General features: G+C 38.7%; 2 protein-coding genes and 1 pseudogene across 11 annotated transcripts in view; all 3 read left to right on the top strand.

The window, feature by feature from the left end:
- The window catches only part of LOC306889427 (protocadherin gamma-C5-like), a gene marked incomplete at its 5' end in the record, with an annotated part of 109,381 nt that overhangs the window by 15,400 nt on the left and 70,952 nt on the right, over positions 1–23,029 (top strand). For 2 of the 9 annotated variants that reach the window (XM_079448342.1, XM_079448343.1), the window contains one exon: positions 16,390–18,930. The exons of 3 other annotated variants lie outside the window; for them this stretch is intronic. In XM_079448342.1, coding sequence (XP_079304468.1) covers positions 16,555–18,930 — 2,376 coding nt within the window. Of the gene's footprint in view, positions 1–5,246; positions 7,888–16,389; positions 18,931–19,846; positions 22,241–23,029 lie in introns of those variants that run through there. 4 more of the 9 variants (XM_079448352.1, XM_079448335.1, XM_079448338.1 and 1 more) reach the window with 3 other exon arrangements.
- LOC306889974 (protocadherin gamma-A6-like) lies at positions 407–4,055 on the top strand (annotated as a pseudogene). The gene is made up of 2 exons: positions 407–780; positions 2,062–4,055. The product of its transcript is annotated as a protocadherin gamma-A6-like (transcript).
- On the top strand, positions 12,229–16,015 carry LOC306889975 (protocadherin gamma-A12-like; the record flags this gene model as incomplete). The annotated part of the gene is made up of 3 exons (XM_079449386.1): positions 12,229–12,815; positions 14,914–15,901; positions 15,986–16,015. The coding sequence occupies 3 exons, from the start codon at positions 12,229–12,231 to the stop codon at positions 16,013–16,015; spliced, it is 1,605 nt and encodes a 534-aa protein (XP_079305512.1).

Raw genomic sequence — 23,029 nt, forward strand, 5'->3', positions numbered from 1 at the left:
ATTTGATCCTTTAAATCGATAATTTACAAAGTTTATAAGCATAAGCTCATGATCTGCTCAAATGTTTGCTGTTCATTCATCTTAACTGCAAGGGCCGCTGTTGGCTTGCAGACATTTGTACCCTATGATCTCATGATTTGCCACCGCCCGCTAAGAGAAGCAGTGCTGGTCGTGCAATTGTGGTGGAGAGATTGAAAGATAGTGCCGATAGGAAAACCTTAATTTTACCGACAAGCGGCAGATGAACTGGATTACTGTGTGAATGCTTCGATTGTTGCACGTCTTTGGGGGCCATTAATCGGATCTTTTTAAAATGATTGCGAAAACTGCATGCACGATGCTTATTGCTAAGCAATTGCGAAGACAACCTTTGAATCATGTTTTCGTTTGGAGGGTCTTATTCGTTATGGCTTTTTGTTATATCTCAGACATTAGTTCACAAATACGTTACTCCATTCCAGAGGAGATGAAGAAAGGATTTCTTATCGGGAATATAGCTCATGATTTTGGTTTGGATGTGCAAAGACTGCGCTCGGGTCGGGCTCGTATCGTATCTGGCGACAACACTCAATACGCAGAGCTAAAAACAGACAAAGGGACTTTGGTTGTAAATGAGAGAATTGACCGAGAGCAGATTTGCGCTGAAACCACTCCGTGCAGCTTCACCTTTGAAATAATACTTGACAATCCCATGGAACTACATCATGTTACGGTTGAAATACTGGATGTAAACGATCACTCGCCAGCATTTACTAAAGAACAAATAATTATTGAAATACAGTGGCGGCTGGTGAAAAATATTCTCGGTGGGGCTGTGCCATACTTTTTTGTTTCCGTAACCATCGCAATAAAATTTAACACAAACTGCAGGACAGCAGTGCTCAGTGAAATAGTCAGTAATTATTTAATGCCAATATTAAAAAGTTGAGGCATTCGTACACAAAAACATAAACATCATGATGCACAAACACAAGCCTTTTATTTGCATTTAAACTGAACTTGTAAACAATTGACTATTTCTACATATAAGTAACATCTTTTGGAAAGGCTGTTGGTGCCATTGGTAGTAAATAGGCAACACAATATGCATGCTGTCAGGACAGAGTGGAAAGTGGACAATAACATTAAATTATTATAAAGTTTATAGGAATTCTTACACTGTATAAAGGATGTATAATATAGAAATGGATATCAAGTGGCTGAACTCAAACCTTTGACTGGAAGAATAGCATAAAGTATTTTATGATCAAACTAAATGTAACTAATTGTTAATGTGCTCCAGAACTGCAACAATTAATTGATACAAAACATATATACAGTAATATTAGCAAACACACTATTAACATTTTTCAGAGTACCATATATAACTGAATGATTTTTATGCTAAGGTCAACTATATACAAAGAAACGTGTGTGTGTGTGTGTGTGAAGCTACGGGAGAAGCCGCGCATATACTGCTTCCCTTTTTCGCTAGCCTGCTGTTTGATTGAGAGGTCAGGTTGATCTGGGCCCAGCTCTTTCACCCGAACTTTCTCCGACAAAGTTCTCCTCTCAAACGGATCTTGGAGGAGAGATTTCACCGAGTTAGGGTTGGGTCTTGGAGGAGTAACGTCCGCGCTCGCCATTGTCGTTTAGTAAAAATGGCGCCCCTAGAGCCCAGTCCTTATTTTATCAGGGCTTGGGGCGATAAAATGATCGCCCTTCTTGGATTCTATTTAAGAACGCTGATTGGCTAAATTTTATGTCATACATTCATATCTTAAATTAGCAATTGGCTTAACTGCTACATAGACCCGCCTCCTTGGGGCGCTTTCTCTATCGCCCCAGAGCTGATGAAGCGGTCAGACAGGCAGAGGAAATGTTGCAAATATGATTTTGTATCATATTTTACATGTATTACTGGGTGCATTCCATATTTAAAACACACAAATATTGACATACTGATGTTTTTCTCATTATTATTACTATTTTTGTTTTAATTGTTTTAATTTTTTTTTTTGTGGCTTAAGGGGGGCGGCGCCCTAGCGCCCTCTATTGGCCGGCCGCCACTGTTGAAATAAGTGAATCGGTAACACCAGGAACTCGTTTTCTACTGGGTAGCGCACATGATTCTGATGTAGGCGTGAACGGTATCCAAAACTATATAGTGTCACCCAATGATAATTTTATATTAAAACAGCATACACGGCCAAGTGGTGTAAAATATGCTGAAATGGTTCTTCAGAAGCCTCTAGACAGAGAGAAATATTCACGAATTTCTCTCGTCGTCACAGCCGTCGATGGAGGAAATCCGCAAAGATCTGGTAATGTTAAAATCGAGGTAACTGTACTCGATGTAAATGACAACGCTCCTGTTTTCAACCAGTCGGTTTACAGAGCTATAATAGCAGAAAATGCGCCCGAGGGAACGTATATAACTGTTGTTAATGCTAGTGATGCAGACAATGGAGTAAATCAATTAGTTTCTTATAGCTTTGCAAATTCGAAAATAATTGATGAGATTTTTAAGATAAATGAAAGCACAGGTGTCGTAATTTTAAATGGGGCGCTTGATTACGAAAAAAATAATAAATATGAATTTGATATCGAAGCAAAGGACCAGGGAGGTTTAGGAGACTGCTAAAGTAATTGTTGAACTGATTGATGTAAATGATAATGCACCGGTTGTTAGCGTTATGTCATTTTCAAGCACAGTGAGTGAGGACGCACCTCTTGGAACCACCGTGGCTATCCTCAATGTTAAAGATCTGGATTCAGGAGAAAATGGTCAGGTTAGCTGTACAGTTGGTCGAAATATGCCATTTAAACTTCAGTCCTCATTACGACATTACTACACGTTAGTAACTGACGCTGCTTTAGATCGTGAACGTGTGGCAGAATATAACATCACAATCACGGCTACAGATTCGGGGTCACCTGCGCTTTCCAGTCAGAAAACATTAGAGTTTAAAATATCAGATGTTAATGACAATCCTCCTAAGTTCCAAAAAAGTGTTTTCACAACATATTTAACTGAAAATAATCAACCCGGTGTGTCCATATTCACGTTTAGTGCTCAAGACGATGACTGGAACCAGAATGCTAGAATCTCGTATCTTCTAAATGAGACTACAGTGGGTGGAGCTCCTGTTTCATCTTTAATATCAATATATGCTGACAGTGGAGTGGTACACGCATTGCGCGCTTTTGACTACGAGCATATAAAAAGTATTCAGGTTATTGTGAAAGCACAAGATGGAGGCTCTCCACCTCTCAGCACAAATGTGACTTTAGATATTATATTACAAGATCAGAATGACAACGCTCCTCAGATTCTGTATCCTGTACACACTGGTGGTTCTGTGGTGACTGAGATTGTGCCTCGTTCTGCAGATGTTGGTTATCTCGTCACCAAAGTGGTGGCTGTTGATGTGGACTCTGGACAAAATGCCTGGCTCTCCTATAAACTACAGAAAGCTACAGACAGAGCGCTGTTTGAAGTGGGTTTACAGAATGGAGAAATAAGAACTGTGCGACAAGTGACTGATAAAGATGCTGTCAAACAAAAACTCACTGTTGTTGTGGAGGACAACGGACAGCCCTCACGCTCAGCTGTGGTCACCATTAATGTGGCAGTTGCCGACAGCTTTCCGGTGATCTCAGAATTTACGAACTCCGGTCACATTAATCAATATGACAACCTGACTTTTTATTTAGTTCTGGCACTGGCAGCTGTTTCTTTCCTGTTTATTACCTGCGTTGTTGTCATAATATCAGTAAAAATTTACAGATGGAGACAGTCTCGCTTGTATCAGTCACATCTTCCGGTTATTCCGTATTATCCATCGCATTACGCAGACACTGGAGCTACTGGAACTCTTCCACACTGCTATAATTATGAAGTGTGTATGACGACTGACTCAAGAAAAAGTGACCATAAGTTTACTACACTCGGTGGTCAAAGTGTTTTAGTGGTTGACCCAAGTTTTGCTGAGACGAGGCAGCGCGCAACGAAGGACAAGTTCTTAGAAGATCGCGAAATCCCTGAAATGGTGAGAACAACTACTATTCATTAAATGCTCAATTTATTATCAAATTTAACATAAATGTGTTTTGTGAGACAACTTAAAATCTATTACATGTTAAAAGACTATAATTAATAGTTTTTAGATTAAATACCAAAAAATTGGATTGAATCAAACCAAATAATTTAAAAAATTAAATCAAGTCAAAACAATTAATCCTATTTTAACAGTACCTTAAATTAATATATGTAATATTTAAATATAATGGTTGTTTCTGCAACGGGCAATTTTGACTGTCCAAAATAAATCCCCTGTGAATTAGAATATATGACGAGTAGGATTCCAAAATGAACCAAAATAAACAATTTCACAAATCATGTTTTTATTATGTGCTCATGTTTTAATACGTTTTATTGTATAAGTAAACTGTTTTTTTGTAATTATGGCTAAAATCTAAACAAACCACCTGCAGGTTGATTGATATTTAATGGAATACGCAATAAAACTAGATTTGTTTGTCTTTGATAAAAATTCATAAAAAAGCCTATTTTCATTGTTGCGGTAAGGACTCAAACGTGTGGGACAGGCACGTTTACTTATCATAAAATTATCCAAATAATCAGTAAACTACACAGTGTACAGTACTGTAAATAAATGTGTATTTTTAGCAATTCCATTTGAAATTATGTTATATTGTAATTCAATTATCTTCTGTATCTTAATTTTGTGACCAGAGTTGTGGGACATGAACAAAAACAATGTTTGGACCTATAAATGCTATATAAGTTTATAGTAAATCACATCAATCATCAATTACATTTTTATTCAAGCAGTGATGACACTGTGAATATATTTATAAAGCGTCTTATGACTAATTGTGACATAAATCTATAATTCCACTGCCTTTCCTGTCATTTAAATCTTAATCGTAAAGACCAGAATGATTGACCATAATTGCTTGAAATAATGCCGATGTTGTATTTAAGGTCTACTATTAAGTGTCAAATGTATATATTTTGTGCCTTTTTAGAACTTACTTTACCTAAAGCTTTGATTGGTTATATAGGTGCGAGTTTAACAAATTCTAGTTTATCAAACAAACGATTTGCATAGAACTATTGCGCATAGGATTGAATTGTTTATGGATTATTTTATTTTTGTTAAAATTATAGACTGTTACCCCCTATTTAGTATGTTGTAGTGTTATTCTTTGATCTCAACTCTAAGGGCCGCTGTTGGTTTGCACAAAAATGTGTAGCCTTCAGTTATGTGAAGCAGTGGTGATGCTGGCGAGGCAATTGTAGCATCGCCATCGATAAAAGAGTGTTGGTGAAGAAAGACAGATTTACCGACAAGGACCAGAAGAAGTGGACTTTTGAGTACATATTTCCATTGTTGAAAATCATCGGGTGTCTGTAATTATACTTTTTGAAACGATTGCGATCACTGCAAGCTCGAGGCTTCTAGGTATACGTCGTAAATCCAACCAATGGATTCTGTTTTCCTATGCAGGATCTTATTCTTCATGTCTGCTTGTTATATCCCAGACATTGCCGCACAGATTCGTTACTCTGTTCCAGAGGAAATGAAGAAGGGATCGCTTATCGGGAATATAGCGCATGATCTTGGTCTCGGTGTGCAAAGACTGCGCTCGGGTCGGGCACGTATCGTATCTGGCGACAGCACTCAATATGCGGAGCTAAAAACAGACAAAGGGACTTTGGTTGTAAAAGAGAGAATTGACCGAGAGCAGCTTTGCGCTGAAACCACTCCGTGCAGCTTCACTTTTGAAATAATACTTGATAATCCAATGGAACTTCATCATGTTACGGTTGAAATACTCGACGTAAACGATCACTCTCCTACATTTCCTAAGGATGAAATTAATCTAGAAATAAGTGAATCGGCCACACTTGGGGCGCGCTTCTTACTGGGCGGCGCGGATGATCCTGATGTAGGTGTGAATGCGCTCCAAAATTATATTTTGTCAGCAAATGACAATTTTATTCTAAAACAACATTCGCGCCCCGATGGAGTTAAATATGCGGAAATGGTGCTTCAGAAAACTCTCGATAGAGAGCAACATCCACGACTATCTCTCATTCTTACAGCGGTCGATGGAGGAAACCCCCACAGATCTGGTAATATCAAAATAGAGGTAACTGTGTTAGACGCGAATGACAACGCACCAGTATTTAACCAATCGGTTTACAGAGCAGCAATAGAAGAAAATGCATCCAAAGGAACGTATATAACAATTGTAAATGCCAGTGATGCAGACAGTGGATCATACGGTTTGATTGCATACAGTTTTGCTAACATTAAGGGTAACATTAATGATATTTTTAAAATTGATGAAAAAACAGGCGTTATAACTCTAACCGGGATACTTGATTATGAAAGAGCCAAAAAGTACGAAATTGGCATCGAGGCAAAAGATCAGGGTGGTTTAGGAAACTCAGCTAAAGTCATAGTTGAATTAATTGATGTAAATGACAATGCCCCTGTTATCAGTGTTATGTCATTTTCAAGCCCAGTGAATGAGGACGCACCTGTTGGCACTACTATTGCTATTGTTAGTGTCAAGGACCAAGATGCAGGAGACAATGGTCAAGTTAGTTGTACAGTAAATCAAAATATGCCATTCAAACTCCAGTCCTCATTACGCAATTATTACACTTTAGTTACTGGTGCTGCATTAGACCGTGAACGTGTGGAGGAGTATAACATCACCATCACAGCTACAGATTCAGGGTCACCTGCACTTTTCAGTCTAAAAACTTTAAATCTGAAAGTATCTGATGTTAATGATAACCCCCCTAGGTTCCAAAAGAGTGTTTACACAACATACGTTACGGAAAATAATCAACCTGGCTTGTCCATATTCACTTTTAGTGCTCAAGACGATGACTGGAACCAGAATGCTAGAATCTCGTATCTTTTAGATGAGACAACAGTGGGTGGAGCCCCTGTTTCGTCTTTCATTTCCGTAAATGCTGACAGTGGAGTGGTACACGCATTGCGCGCTTTTGATTATGAGCAAATGAAAAGTGTTCATGTTTGTGTGAAAGCTCAAGATGGAGGTTCTCTACCTCTTTACACAAATGTGACTTTAGATATTATAATACAAGATCAGAATGACAACGCTCCTCAGGTTCTGTATCCTGTACAAACTGGTGGCTCCGTGGTGGCTGAGATTGTGCCCCGTTCTGCAGATGTTGGTTATCTGGTCACTAAAGTGGTGGCTGTTGATGTGGACTCTGGACAGAATGCCTGGCTCTCCTATAAACTACAGAAAGCTACAGACAGAGCGCTGTTTGAAGTGGGTTTACAGAATGGAGAAATAAGAACTATGCGACAAGTGACTGATAAAGATGCTGTCAAACAAAAACTAACTATTATTGTGGAAGATAATGGACAGCCCTCACGCTCAGCTGTGGTCACCATTAATGTGGCAGTTGCTGACAGCTTTCCTGAATTGCTTTCAGAATTTACGGACTCAGTGCACAACAAAGAATATGACAACAATCTAACTTTTTATTTGGTTCTTGCATTGGCCGCTGTCTCCTTCCTGTTTATTACCTGCGTCGTTGTCATAATATCAGTTAAAATCTACAGATGGAGGCAGTCTCGCTTCTATCAGTCAAATCTTCCGGTTATTCCATACTACCCATCGCATTACGCAGACACAGGAGTTACTGGAACTCTTCCACACGGCTATAATTATGAAGTGTGTATGACGACTGATTCGAGAAAAAGTGACTGTAAGTTTTCTACACTTGGTGGTCAAAGTGTTTTAGTGGTTGACCCAAGGTTTACTGAGACGATGCAGCACGCAATGAAGGACAAGAATTTATTAGAAGATCCAGAGTCTCCTGAAATGGTAAGAACAATTTGTTTACCTTAAATGTTCAATGTAATATAACATACGTAATATTGAGATCGAATCAACTCGTGTCGTTTCTGAACCGTTGGATTATAAATAATTTGACTTTTGATTAAATTTTTTACAGTGTGGTTAATTTCTTAAATTTTATAATTAACCACTACCAAATACAGTATCTAGTATTTTAAGTGTTATACATAAATCTCAACTCTAAGGGCCGCTGTTTGATTGCAGATATGTGCATGCTTTCCAACTGCCTGTTCAGTGAAGCGGTGGTGATGCTTGCGAGGCAATTGTGGAGGAGATAAAAGGGTGTTGGTGGTGAAGAAATACAGATTACCTGATTATGTTGATCAATTGTTGAATGTTACTGGATGTATGTTTTTTAAACATTTTGTAAAATGATTGCGAATACAGTTAGCACGAGGCTTCTAGGTTATATATCGTGAAGCAAACCACTGGATTCTGTTTTAGTATAGAGGATGTTTTTGTTCACAGCTGTTTGTTATACAGTATCTCAAACAGCAGCACACAGATTCACTATTAAGTTCAAGAGGAGATGAAGAAAGGATCGCTGATGGGGAATATAGCTCATGATCTTGTTTTGGATGTGCAAAGGCTTCATTTGGGTCGGGCCCGCATCGTACACAGCGCTAAAAACAGACAAAGGGATTTTGGTTGTAAATGAGAGAATTGTTCCGATTATGTGCAATAATATCCAAAACTATATAATGTCACCAAATTATCTTTTTTTTTAAAACACCATGCACGACCAAGTGGGATAAAATATGTTAAAATATCTCTCATTCTCACAGCGGTTCATGGTAGAAATCCGCAAAGATCTGGTAACACGAAAATAGAGATTACTGTGTTAGATGTAAATGACAATGCACCAGTTTTCAACCAGTCAGTTTTGTCAGGGACGTGTTGCTGGAACAGAGATAGAGGACCCAAGTGCAGACAGCGGGTAAGGGGTTAGCAAGGGTTTTTTAATAATAAATACAAAACAAGGGGTACAATAATAGAACAGGAAGGGTACACAGGAACATAAACTGACTACATAAAGCTAGATATAACTAAATACAACTGTAGACAAGACTACAATATACTAAAGACTACACTAGACTTACATTTGACCACTGGACAAGGCGTGTGACCAAAGCAACATCTGACACCCATACAATGATCCGACACAAGACAGAAGATACTAGGGCATTATATAAGGGATATAAGGGCCCAAATAAATTGGTTTCTTACAGCGTTGATAATTCAAAAGTTATAGCTGAAATTGTTTAGCTGAAAGCACTGGCATTACTGTAATTGGAATGCTGGACTGCGAAAAAGTAAAGCAATACGAATTTGATGTCGAAGCAAGGGACGAGTGTTTGTTGAAATTTTTTTAAATATTTCAACAAACAAAATGACCCATGACACGAAATGAAACAGTAGAGCAAAAGTAGCAGAAATACAGTGTCTAGGAGGAACAGATGTCAGAAGTGACAACGAAAGAAAGTCATTTTGCAATTACCTTGTTTCTGTGTGTATATATTTACATTACATGCTTTAAATTGCACTTGATTTTATTTCATATCTTTAATGACATTACATTTCGTTTGTTTAGGTACACTATTTGTGCACGTACTTGCAAACTGAAATGTAGGAATGTGCTAGACGAGGTTCAAAGCAGCAACCTCTTGCAATTTACAAGGTGTACCATTCAGCTGACTTATTTGTCAAAGAATTTACATTAGCTAGGTGGCACTGTCTTAAAGCGTCACAGGCACTTTCGGGACACTAATAGGCCCCTTTTCACAATGACGCTGTTCAAATTTCGCCTTTTGCAAAGCAGTGTATCATAACTTCCGTTTTGCCGACACACAAGAATTTAACAACAGTGACTGAAATTATGAGTGGTCAAGACATCAGTAAGATTATTATTGTGTTTAGTATCAGGCATGTTATTATTTTGTAACGTAACGTTATTGACTGACAGAACACTTATTCAAGTACTTATCCTAGCACCATCGCTAACACAAAAAGAAAACACTTGCATGGGTAATCAAACTTCATAATCAAACGGGTACTGTTCAACAAAGAATTTGTATCCTTTATCTAGCTTTTGATCTTGTCATTAGCAACGACTAGCTGTCCTCTAGCCGTATTTGTGGCAGCTATGCAAGGTGGTAAACTCCATTCTGAGGCGCTAGCGGAAGTAATGATACACTGCACCGAAACGTCACACGGTTCAAATTATAACGCGGTTTTTAACACATTTCAAAATCGTACACCGATCATTCAATTGCAACATAATAACCCGATCCGGCCCAATTTCTTGGAATGCTTGGACACCGAGATCACGATTTTCTGACAAACATTTCAAAAGTTATAGGCAAAAATAGGCATCTTCCAAATCTCGCGACCCATAGGTGGCGCTGTTCCCCGTTTTGGCAAGGACCCCCTGTCCCAGGTGTGAAGCATGTGTACAAAGTTTTGAACCGTTAGATTGAAAAATGACTGAGATATAACCTCCATTTTTACGTCAGTGTCGTTAACTTCGAATGAAGGTGAAAATCTAAATTCCGGATAAGTACTTCTGTACTTTTCGTGGACAATTTTCGTGACAATTGACTCAAATTTGTTGGAGGAGTATCGAATAAACCTAATACTGTAGGCCTACTTTTCAAAATGGCCTCAATGTAATGGGAGGAGTTTTAATGCGAGATGAGGAATGCGATGAGCTTGATGTGCAATCACTTATACTAAGCACATGAACATCAATTGGTTCAAAAGTTAAAGCCGTTTGAAAAGTGCATTTTTAACTGTTGGTGGCGCTATAGGGTGAGTGCTAGAGACCCCATCCTTGGCCACGAGACTAATGAGTGCTAATGTTCACCACTTTCCTACATACGGTTCATAGGGCTACCATAGACTACCATGGGGGAAGAATAATAATACTAAAATACTAGATCAACTGCAGTTACGATGTATTTTAATACAGTCATGTTACACGTTACACGTTTCAAAGTGGGTTTGCAGAATAGTGGAATAAATATTGTGCGACAAGTGAGCGGTAAAGATGCTGTAGTTGTTATGGAATTGTTCAGAAATGCTTTCCAAACTCAATGGTGAGAGGAGTAATGGCTCTGTTTTGAGTTATTATACACACCATAGGAACTATACATAATTACACGTTTCAGCACCACGCACTGGACAGCGACAGATCATTTCAGAAGTATAATCTCATATAATACCCATGTTCGGCTAACTCTTCACATAACTTTTTATGAACTGAAATACATTATTTTGTTTGTATATTTTATTATTTTTGTAGACGTTTTATCGTATCACTTTTCAGACTTTAATAGAAATTCTCAATTTAGCTAAAAAAAAAATTATAACCAAGGAACCGATGCCTTTAATATGCTTTAAATGACTTACAGACGATAAATATTTTAAGTAAAACTGGACCTTTAGTTTGACAAATCTTTTTACATCCAGGTGCCTGTTTACCTATTGCTTGAGTGCATTTCCTTTTCAAGGCTCTTAGGGCCGCTGTTGATTAACAAAGCGAAGAGTCTGTATTTTTCAGACCTACCAACCGTTGATGTCAGAGTGATGAAAAAAGCCTAATTATTTGAGGCAATATTTTGGTTGAGCTGGTAGATAGATGTTTTGTGTGGCATCTATCGCTTTTTTATGGTTCTCTTCCGATACGAAGTGAGGGGACAGGTCAGCTACTCGATTCCAGAAGAAATTACAAAAGGGTCGATAGTTGGAAATATTTCTCAAGATTTGGGATTGGAAGTGAAAAGACTTAGATGAGGCAAGGCGCGCATATTTCCTGGGGACAACGTGGAATACATCGGATTAAATGAAAAGGCGTACTTCTCACCGAGGAGAAAATCGACCGCGTGGTTCTTTGTGGTAAAACAACTCCTTGCGCTTTTCATTTTCAGCTAATGTAAAATTACAGTTGAAATAACCAACATCAATGACAACGCCCCGAGTTTTCCAAAAGGTGAGATTCATTTTGAAATAAGCGAGTCAGCTGTGACCGGAGCAAGATTTATGTTAGAAAATGCGATAGATCTGGATGTAGGAGTTAATAGTCAATAAACTTCTCAGTTATTCACTCCAACCGACAGATAATTTTATTCTCAGTTTGCAAAGCCTAACGGACAGTGAAAAAAATATGGAGATGGTGTTACAGAAGCCTCTGTTTTCACACAAAGGGTCTACAAAGCCACTCTTCCTGAAAATTCACCCAAAGACTCTGTAATTACTTCTGTCAGCGCCACTGATGCAGATACAGGTTTGAATGGTATTGTAACGTATTTCATGTCGAACATTAAAGACTTTAATGATTTGTTTATGGTGGACTCACAGAGCGGAAAAATAACATTAAAAGGCATAGCTGACTTTAAAAAAGCAAGTTGTCATCAACTTAACATACAAGCACGCGATCAGGAGGGGCTATCTGACTCGTGTAAGGTTATCGTCGATCTCACTGATGTAAATGACAACAAACCAGTGATAAACATCCTGTCTATTTCAAATTCTATATCAGAGGCATCTTCCCCCGGCACTGTTGTTGCAATGTTAAATATAAATGATCTTGACTCCGGTGTAAACGGCCAGGTTCACTGCCATATAAATAATAACATTCCATTTGATCTTACGTCTCCGTCTAATGGTTTCTTTAGCTTGCAAACAGAGCAGGACCTGGACAGAGAGAGAGACATTCAGTACGATATTATTGTTACATGTACTGATGAGGGCATGCCCACACTTTCCAGCAGTGTCTCTCTCCGTGTGCAGATATCAGATGTAAATGACAATGCCCCTATATTTGAGAAAAGTAGCTACGAGACCTATGTGGTGGAGAATAACACACCAGGTGTTTCGATATTTACTGTTAAAGCCTGCATTTCAGATTGGAATCAGAATGCACGCGTTACTTATGTTCTGGAAGACAGCAATTTGAATGGAGTCTCCGTCTCTTCATATGCGTCAGTTCACACTGACAGTGGAGAGATCACAACTATGCACTCTTTTGACTATGAGCAACTAAAATATTTCACGTTTAAAGTAACAGCGCAAGACAGAGGTTCTCATCCGCTCAGTAGTAACGTGACAATAACAATTATTATTCGAGATCAGAATGACAACGCTCCTCAGGTTCTGTATCCTGTACAAACTGGTGGTTCTGTGGTGGCTGAGATTGTGCCTCGTTCTGCAGATGTTGGTTATCTCGTGACTAAAGTGGTGGCTGTTGATGTGGACTCTGGACAGAATGCCTGGCTCTCCTATAAACTACAGAAAGCTACAGACAGAGCGCTGTTTGAAGTTGATTTACAGAACTATACAGATGCAGGAATAACTGGAACTTTGCCACGCGGATATAATTATGAAGTGTGCATGACCACTGACTCGAGGAAAAGCGACTGTAAGTTTTCAACGCTCGGCGGTAAGAATGTTGTAGTGATGGACCACAGTTTTAAACAAACTATGCAACTTCTAATCAAGGAGAATAACGTTTTGGAATGTGAATACTCGACAGAAACGGTAAGAGCATTGTATATTCTCTAAGTATAAATTAATGTGGAAACATTTTCAGCACCGCTTGCTGGACAGCGCCATGTGACAATGCTGTGTAAACATCTGTTTATTTTTAAATGAGTAACTTAACGGTAATTATCTCATTTTGAACAAGCTTTACCCAAGTGACCTCAAATATTGCGCAGGGGGGTTGGATTTACCACGGATAAAATCAGGAAAAGCACGTATATTTACGAAAGACAGCACTGAATACATCGAGCTCAATAGAAACACGGGCCTGCTTCTGATCAGAGAGAAAATGGATCGCGAGTATCTTTGTGCAAAAACAACCCCGTGCGCCTTGCATCTTCAAATGATTTTGGAAAACCCAATGGAACTGTACACAATTACAGTGGAAGTCACTGATATAAACGATAAAGCGCCTACTTTTCAGAAAAATTATTTTAGATTTGAGATCAGCGAATCAGCAGTGCCGGGTGCTAGTTTTATGCTCGGGAGAGCCTCAGATCCGGACATAGGTCAAAACGCTCTTCAAATCTATTCGCTTAAACCGACTGATAAATTTCGTCTTGAATTGCACAGTCAGGAAGATGGCACTAAGAATGTTGAAATGATTTTACAAAAAACACTCGATAGAGAAACGCAAAGCTAGCATACTTTATGGTTAGAAGAATTTGATGGCGGCGATCCTGTGCTTTCAGGCACGGTGCAGATTCACATTACAGTCTTAGATAATAATGACAATGTGCCTGTCTTTGTACAAAAGTCATACAAAATCGCTATAGCAGAAAATTAAACAAAAGGTACAATATTAAGAGCTGTGAGCGCATCTGATGCAGACGAAGGGTCTAACAGTGTAGTTACATATTACATATCTGATACAATGGACAGTAATGTGGCCGACATGTTTTTAATTAATGAACAAAATGGTGAATTATCATTAAATGGCCAGATCGACTATGAAAAGGTGAACCATTGTGAACTTAATATTCAGGCAAAAGATAAAGGAGGACTTTATAACGCATGTAAAGTAATTATTGATGTGCTGGACATTAATGATAATTCGCCTAGTATTAGTGTTCTGTCTCATTCCCATTCTATATCTGAGGGGTCTAGGTCTGGTACTGTTGTTGCAATGCTAAATGTGGACGATTTAGACTCCGGTATGAATGGCCAGGTTCACTGCGTCGTAAACGAAGATCTTCCTTTTGCTATTACATTGTCATCTCGCAGTTTCTGAAGCTTGCAAACAGAACAGGAACTGGACAGGGAGACGAAAGCTGAGTACAATATAACTGTAATATGTGCTGATAACGGAGGGCCGGCGCTCTCCAGCAGTGCTTCTTTTCGTGTACAAATAACCGACGAGAATGATAACGCGCCTATTTTTGAGAAAAGTCACTATGAAGCATGCGTCATCGAAAACAACACACCTGGTATTTCTATAAATGAAATTAAATCCAGTGACCCTGATTGGAATCAGAATGCACGTGTTTCATATATTCTAGAGGAAAGTACTGTCAATGGATTTTCTGTCTCATCATACGTGTCTGTTCACCCGGACACGGGAGTAATTACAGCTAAGCGCTCGTTTGACTACGAGCAACTGAAACATTTCCACTTTCGCGTAAGGGCGCAAGATCGAGGCTCTGCTCTTCTCAGTAGTAATGTGTCGGTAAAAATGATTATTCAAGATCAGAATGACAATTCGCCTCATGTTCTGTATCCTGTACAAACTGGAGGCTTTCTTGTGACTGAGATTGTGCCTCGTTCTGCAGATGTTGGTTATCTGGTCACTAAAGTTGTAGCTGTTGATGTGGACTCCGGACAGAATGCCTGGCTCTCCTATAAACTACAGAAAGCTACAGACAGAGCGCTGTTTGAAGTGGGTTTACAGAATGGAGAAATAAGAACTGTGCGACAAGTGACTGATAAAGATGCTGTCAAACAAAAACTCACTGTTGTTGTGGAGGATAACGGACAGCCTTCACGCTCAGCCCTGGTTAATATAAACGTGGCTGTTGCTGTGGCTGACAGCCTTCCTGGAATACTCTACGAACTCGCAGATACAACTGCCAAAGAGCACACCGAATACCTGACTTTTTATTTAACTCTTGCGCTGGCTGCTGTTTCATTCCTTTGTATCACGTGCGTAGTTGTGATTATATCAGTAAAAATCTACAAATGGAGACAATCTCGCATCTTCTATCAGTCAAATATGCCTGTTATTCCATACTACCCACCAAACTATACAGATACAGGAATTACGGGAACGCTGCCACGCGGATATAATTATGAAGTGTGCATGACCACTGACTCGAGGAAAAGCGACTCTAAGTTTGCAACACTCGGGGCTCAGAGTGTTTTAGTGATGGATCCAACATTTACTGAAACAATTCAACGTGCTAATAAGGAAATTGACGTTTTGGAAGGTGAATACTCGACACTATCGGTAAGAATGTTTTTATGCTTGACCAAACAATGTTACTAAAAAAAGTTCGGTGAAAAGTAGACTAAACTTTTATCTTAAAACTAGTTCAGCACCATTTACTGGACAGCGCCATAATGTGACAATGCTGTTTTTACTACGTTTTTTTTTAACTCGAAATGACTAAATTAGACTTAGAAATTACTATGCTTCCCTTTCAAATTCTAAATAATATTATTTATTTATTTGATAGCCTGTCTGTTTTCAGCGCCACTTGTTGGACAGCGCCACACTACATTAATAGCAAGTTATTTTCATTTACATAAAAACAAAGCACATTTTCTATAGAATAGCCTATTTTAAATATATTTGTGGCAGATTTGTTTTCTTAAGATAATAGTAAAAAGTGTTCAACTGTAGTGCTAGATTTAGGCTCAGAGTGCCGCTGTTTGTCAACTTAGCAAAGGGATAGTATGCTTTTTTTAAATCCAACCTCATCATCTCATGTATTCAGTGAGAACGGAAAAGAGGAGGCTATCGACTCGCTTAGTGACGAACCAAACGGAAAATATTTTTCTTTGTCTGATAAAATATGATTTGCCTTTGAAATAAACCATTTAGAAATATACTTGGAAATCAAGAACCTTGTTTTTATTTTTATATTTGTTGCATTAAAAATGGCTAGTATCCTGATATATTACTCGTTTTTTTTTTTCATCGTCGTCTCTCGTATAGCGCGAGGACAGGTCAGTTACTCCATTCCAGAAGAAATATCTAAAGGATCTGTGGTGGGAAATATCGCGCAGGATTTAGGATTGGATTTACAACGACTAAAGACAGGAAAAGCACGTATATTTACAGGAGACAGTGCTGAATACATAGGCCTAGATAAAGAAAAGGGGTTACTGCTTATTCGAGAGAAAATGGATCGCGAGTTTCTTTGTGCCAAAACGACTCCGTGTGCTTTGCATCTTCAGATGATTTTGGAAAACCCGATGGAATTATATACAATCACGGTTGAAATTACGGACATAAACGATAATCCCCCCACTTTTCAGAAAAAGCTAATTCAATTTGAAATCAGCGAGTCTGCTGTAAAGGGTGCGAAATTCATGCTGGAGAGAGCCGTGGATGCGGATGTGGGAGTAAATGGTCTTCAAAGCTATTCTCTCAGACCAACCGACAATTTTGCTCTTGAACTACACACCCAACCAGGTGCTAATAAAAACGTCGAAATGGTTTTGCAAAGACCACTTGATAGAGAAAAGAAGGAGTCTATTACGTTGTTACTAACAGCGATTGACAGTGGTGATCCGCAATTGTCTGGATCTGTTGAAATACGTGTAATTGTGCTAGACGCGAATGATAATGCACCTGTGTTTACGCAAAAGGTTTATAAAGCCACACTATCTGAGAATGCAGTAAGAGGAGCTAAATTGACTACAGTCAGTGCCACTGATGCAGACGAGGGATCTAATGGTCACGTGACGTACTACGTTGCAAGCACAGAAGATAGTGTGGGAAATATGTTTATTATAGATCAGCATAGTGGCGAGGTAACTTTAAATGGTAGGGTTGACTTTGAAAAAGCAAGTTTCCACCAGCTCGACATTCAGGCTAAAGATCAAGGGGGGCTTTCAGATTCTTGTAAACTAATAATTGATGTGATAGACGTTAATGATAATAAACCACTGATAAACATACTTTCTATGTCAAATTTTGTGTCTGAAGACTCGATGCCTGGAACAGTTGTTGCCATGATGAAAGTAGATGATGCCGACTCTGGTGTGAACGGTCAGGTCAAATGCTCCATAAATGAGAATATTCCATTCTCTCTTACAGCTGCATCCAGCAATTTCATCAGTCTGCGTATAGAGCAGCATTTGGACAGAGAAAGAGAAGCTGAATACAATGTCAGCATTACCTGCTCTGATCAGGGAGCACCTGCCCTGTACAGCAGTACCCCTCTCACTTTACAGATATCAGATGTGAATGACAACGCTCCTACCTTTGAGAAAAGCAACTGCGAGGCCTGCGTCATTGAGAATAACAAACCTGGTTTGTCTATATTTACAGTTAAAGCCAGCGATGCTGATTGGAATCAGAATGCACGTGTTTCATACATTCTAGAAGACAGCACTGTTAATGGAGTCTCTGTCTCTTCATTTGTGTCAGTTCACCCTGACAGTGGAGTGATAACGGCAATAAGCTCTTTTGACTATGAGCAACTAAAACATTTCACTTTCAGAGTGAAAGCACAGGATGGAGGCTCTCCTCCACTCAGTAGTAATGTGACTGTAAGAATTATTATTCAAGATCAGAATGACAACAGCCCTCAGGTTCTGTATCCTGTACAAACTGGTGGTTCTGTGGTGGCTGAGATTGTGCCTCGTTCTGCAGATGTTGGTTATCTGGTCACTAAAGTTGTAGCTGTTGATGTGGACTCTGGACAGAATGCCTGGCTCTCCTATAAACTACAGAAAGCTACAGACAGAGCGCTGTTTGAAGTGGGTTTACAGAATGGAGAAATAAGAACTGTGCGACAAGTGACTGATAAAGATGCTGTCAAACAAAAACTCACTGTTGTTGTGGAGGATAACGGACAGCCCTCACGCTCAGCTGTGGTCACCATTAATGTGGCAGTTGCTGATAATTTTCCTGAAGTGCTTTCAGAATTCACAGACTCCACACTTGACAAGGAATATAACAACGATCTGACTTTTTATTTAATTTTGGCTCTTGCTGTAGTGTCCCTGCTCTTTATAGTCTCAATTATTGCAATAATTTCAGTGAAAATCTACAGATGGAGGCAGAATAAGTTGTTTTATAAATCTGGAGCAAATCTACCTGTGATTCCATACTACCCACCAGTTTATGCGGACGGCACATTACAGCAAGTGTATAATTATGAAATGTGCGGGACCACTGACTCAAGGATGAGTGATGTGAAGTTTGTCAGACCCTACAGTCAGAACACACTGGTGAGCCAAAGCCGTTTGGGGACAGTTCAGAGAGAAAAGAAGGAACAGGAGAATAATGACCTACATTCAGAGGTGAGGTTTTAAATGTGCCTTGTTTGAGGAATTATTCCATCATCACATGTTTTGCCTTATATGCCCAACACCTCCTCACCCCTCATTTTTGGTCTTATAACATGTGACATAACCTGCTTAACCTATTTATACATAATCACTTGCAGTCAGAGGGGATGGTGCTTGTATTTTATAGTTAGAAAATCTAGGCATTTATAACATTATACAGTGTGCGACAATAAACTTGAATAAGTATATATTGCATCCGAAAGTATTTAAACCTAAGAAACTTTAATGATCAGGCTCTCAAAATTTTAAATTTAATTAAATATTATATCAGTGTAAACTAATGCTATTTGATGGCAAGCCATTTTAATGACAAAATAGGGTTGATACAATTATACATTTTAAGATGACCGTATAGGTGTCAGCTCTGTAAAGAAAGAAATTAGGCCACATGAAGAAAGCAGGGATGAGAGAAGGGAAAGTGAAGAAAGAGAGCTGAATTTTTTTTGATAAAAAACACTAATAAATACTTATTGTGGGGTTACCATGGTACTACATTATTATAAGCATTATATACATAACAGGTAATCAGTTGAATTTGAATAATTTCGTCTTTGCCGAGGCCTGTGCGCGGCATCTCTAAGTCTTTCTATACTTCAATAAAATCACACTGCAGTGCTGAGATTTGACTCTAAGTGCCGCTCTTTATCCTTTGCAGACTTACTCTTGCGTTTTCTCTTAACAAAGCCTGAAGCTAGCATCATTTATACATCGACGGCAACACTGGATGCTACATGACAGACCGACAATTTTTTTGCTCCGTCTCCAAATTCTTTAAGCCTAAGTAAAGGGCATTTTGACTGAAATGTTATCTGAAAGTCATACTACGGTGTTCCTTTTAATTTTCCTTCTGAATCGTTGTTTGTCAAAAATGGAGTCGGGAGGAAAAGGCTGTTTGTATGGTTGGATATTCTATACAGTATGTGCGCTTTCTTTGTTTGCTACTGAAGTGACTGGACAGATTCGTTATTCTATACCTGAGGAAATGTCTGTGGGCTCGATTGTTGGAAATATCGCATCGGATCTTGGACTTGAAACGAAACGACTGATTTCAGGAAAAGCGCGTGTGTTCACCGCGGAGAGCAGTGAGTACATTGGACTCGACAAGGAGAACGGCCATCTGGTTATTAAGAATAAAATAGACAGAGAGGAATTATGTGGAGAGATATCAGCCTGTAGTGTCAGTTTTAATATTATTTTGGATAACCCGATGGAGCTTTATCGTGTGACAGTTGACATACAAGACATAAATGACAACAGTCCTGCGTTTCAGAATTCTAAAATTGTTCAGGAAATTAATGAATTAGCGGTACTTGGTGCGCGCTTTCCCTTGGAGAGCGCAATAGATGTAGACGTGGGAGTGAATACACTACAGAAATATATTCTTTACCCCACCGATCATTTTAAACTGAATGTACAGACTGCTGAAGACGGAAGTAAAAACGTCGAGATGATTCTTCATTATCAATTGGACAGAGAAAAAGAAAATAACCATAATTTAATTTTGACAGCTTTCGATGGTGGAAAACCACAAAGGTCCGCGACTGTTCAGATAAATATTGTCGTTATTGATGGCAATGACAATGCGCCCGTGTTTAGCCAATCGTCTTACAAAACTTCCGTTGTTGAAAATGCTGCCAAAGGTACAGTGATTACAACAGTAAGTGCGACAGATGCTGACGAGTCGAGTCACACTATACAGTATTATTTTGAGCACGTGCCCTCTACAATAACAGCTTTGTTTTCAATGGACGCATATTCAGGCGATGTTAAAGTGATAGGTGACATAGATTATGAAAAACACAAGCAGTTCAAAATCAAAGTCAAAGCTAAAGATCACGGAGATTTGACTGACTTGAGCGACATCATTATTGATGTAATTGATGCAAACGATAACAAACCAAAAATTACAATAATGTCTTTTTCCAGTGCAGTGTCTGAAGATGCAGCACCTGGCACTGTTATAGCAATGTTAAATGTTCAAGATCTAGACTCCGGTGATAACAGTAAGATTTCATGCTCTATTGATCTAAACTCTCCATTTAAAATAGTCTCATCCTTGACTAATCATTACAATCTGGTGACAGACTCAGAATTAGACAGGGAACAGATAGCAGAATACAATATTACTATAACTGCTGTTGATGGAGGTAACCCACCTCTTTCAAGTAAAGAGATTTTGAAACTAAAGATATCTGATGTTAATGATCATCCACCTCAGTTTGAGCAGGAATCATATAATGCTTTTATATCTGAAAATAACCCACCATCTACAACTATACTATCTATCAAAGCAGAGGACGTGGATAGGGGGTCAAATGCCAAAATTTCGTATTTTCTTGTTGATGGAGATTTAAATGGGTCACCACTGACATCTTACATTTCTATAAATTCAGAGACTGGTTTGATCTATGCAGAAAAATCATTTGATTATGAACAAATTAAATCTTTTAAAATCAAAGTTAAAGCTCAAGATGGGGGTTCACCACCTTTATCCAACAATGTGACTCTTAACATCTTCATTCAAGATCAGAATGACAACACACCTCAGGTTCTGTATCCTGTACAAACTGGTGGTTCTGTGGTGGCTGAGATTGTGCCTCGTTCTGCAGATGTTGGTTATCTGGTCACTAAAGTTGTAGCTGTTGATGTGGACTCTGGACAGAATGCCTGGCTCTCCTATAAACTACAGAAAGCTACAGACAGAGCGCTGTTTGAAGTGGGTTTACAGAATGGAGAAATAAGAACTGTGCGACAAGTGACTGATAAAGATACTGTCAAACAAAAACTCACTGTTGTTGTGGAGGACAACGGCCAGCCCTCACGCTCAGCTGTGGTCACCATTAATGTGGCAGTTGCTGATAATTTTCCTGAAATGCTTTCAGAATTCACAGACTCTACACATGACAAGGAATATAACAACGATCTGACTTTTTATTTGATTTTGGCTCTTGCCGTAGTGTCGCTGCTCTTTATAGTCTCAATCATTGCAATCATTTCAGTGAAAATCTACAGATGGAGGCAGAATAAGTTGTTTTATAAATCTGGAGCAAATCTACCTGTGATTCCATACTACCCACCAGTTTATGCGGACGGCACATTACAGCAAGTGTATAATTATGAAATGTGCGGGACCACTGACTCAAGGATGAGTGACGTGAAGTTTGTCAGGCCCTACAGTCAGAACACACTGGTGAGCCAAAGCCGTTTGGGGACAGTTCAGAGAGAAAAACAGGAACAGGAGAATAATGACCTGACTTTAGAGGTGAGACCTTACAATGTTCTTTGTTTAAGGATATAAAAGTCTCTCATAAATCTTTAGTAAACATGTTTTTGAGCAATTTCAACAGTTATGGATATTTAGTTGTTGTTATACCTGTTTTTATTTACCTGTTTTGACTAAGTTTCCTGTGTTCTCAGTTCACCTGTGTTTATTTACTTAAGTCATCAGTCCCTCTCTCCCGTTAGTATTTACACTCCCCGTTCTGTTCTCTCTTTGGCTGATTAGATAATATATATTATAATTTGTGTTGTGCCATGCCTGCTCCTGGATGCTTTATGTTTGTTTCTCTGTGGATTTATTATTAAAGACTGTGTGTTGGATTATGCCTTCACTGAGCACGTTATATAGTAAAGCAACACCTCACAGGGCTTGTCACTCAAATACCCTATTCTCCATTAATTTGACCCCTTGGCCTTATACTCCTCGTGCATGTGCCAAAACCTGACAATATTGGCTTAGAAGTCATCAGTAGCATTTTGAGTGAATAACTTTAACAATGATTACAAGTGTTTTTTTGTATAAAATCAATGTAGTATATTTGTGACTTTTGAGGTATGCCAAAGCTAAACATTAACAGAAAACAATGCAGTCAATGATTATTATTATTATTATTACTACTGCTATTATAAATATAAAAGTAAGCCATAACAAATTTACCAAATAAAATAGCACATACTATTTGAAAGTCAATTGATTATGGATGTCTAGTATTTCTGTATTAAGTTATAGTCTTGGTATGAGAAAGTACCAAGCCCTAATATACGAAAAATA

This window comes from Barbatula barbatula (assembly GCF_947034865.1).
Source record: "Barbatula barbatula genome assembly, chromosome: 24".
In the NCBI taxonomy this organism is placed as follows: domain Eukaryota; kingdom Metazoa; phylum Chordata; class Actinopteri; order Cypriniformes; family Nemacheilidae; genus Barbatula; species Barbatula barbatula.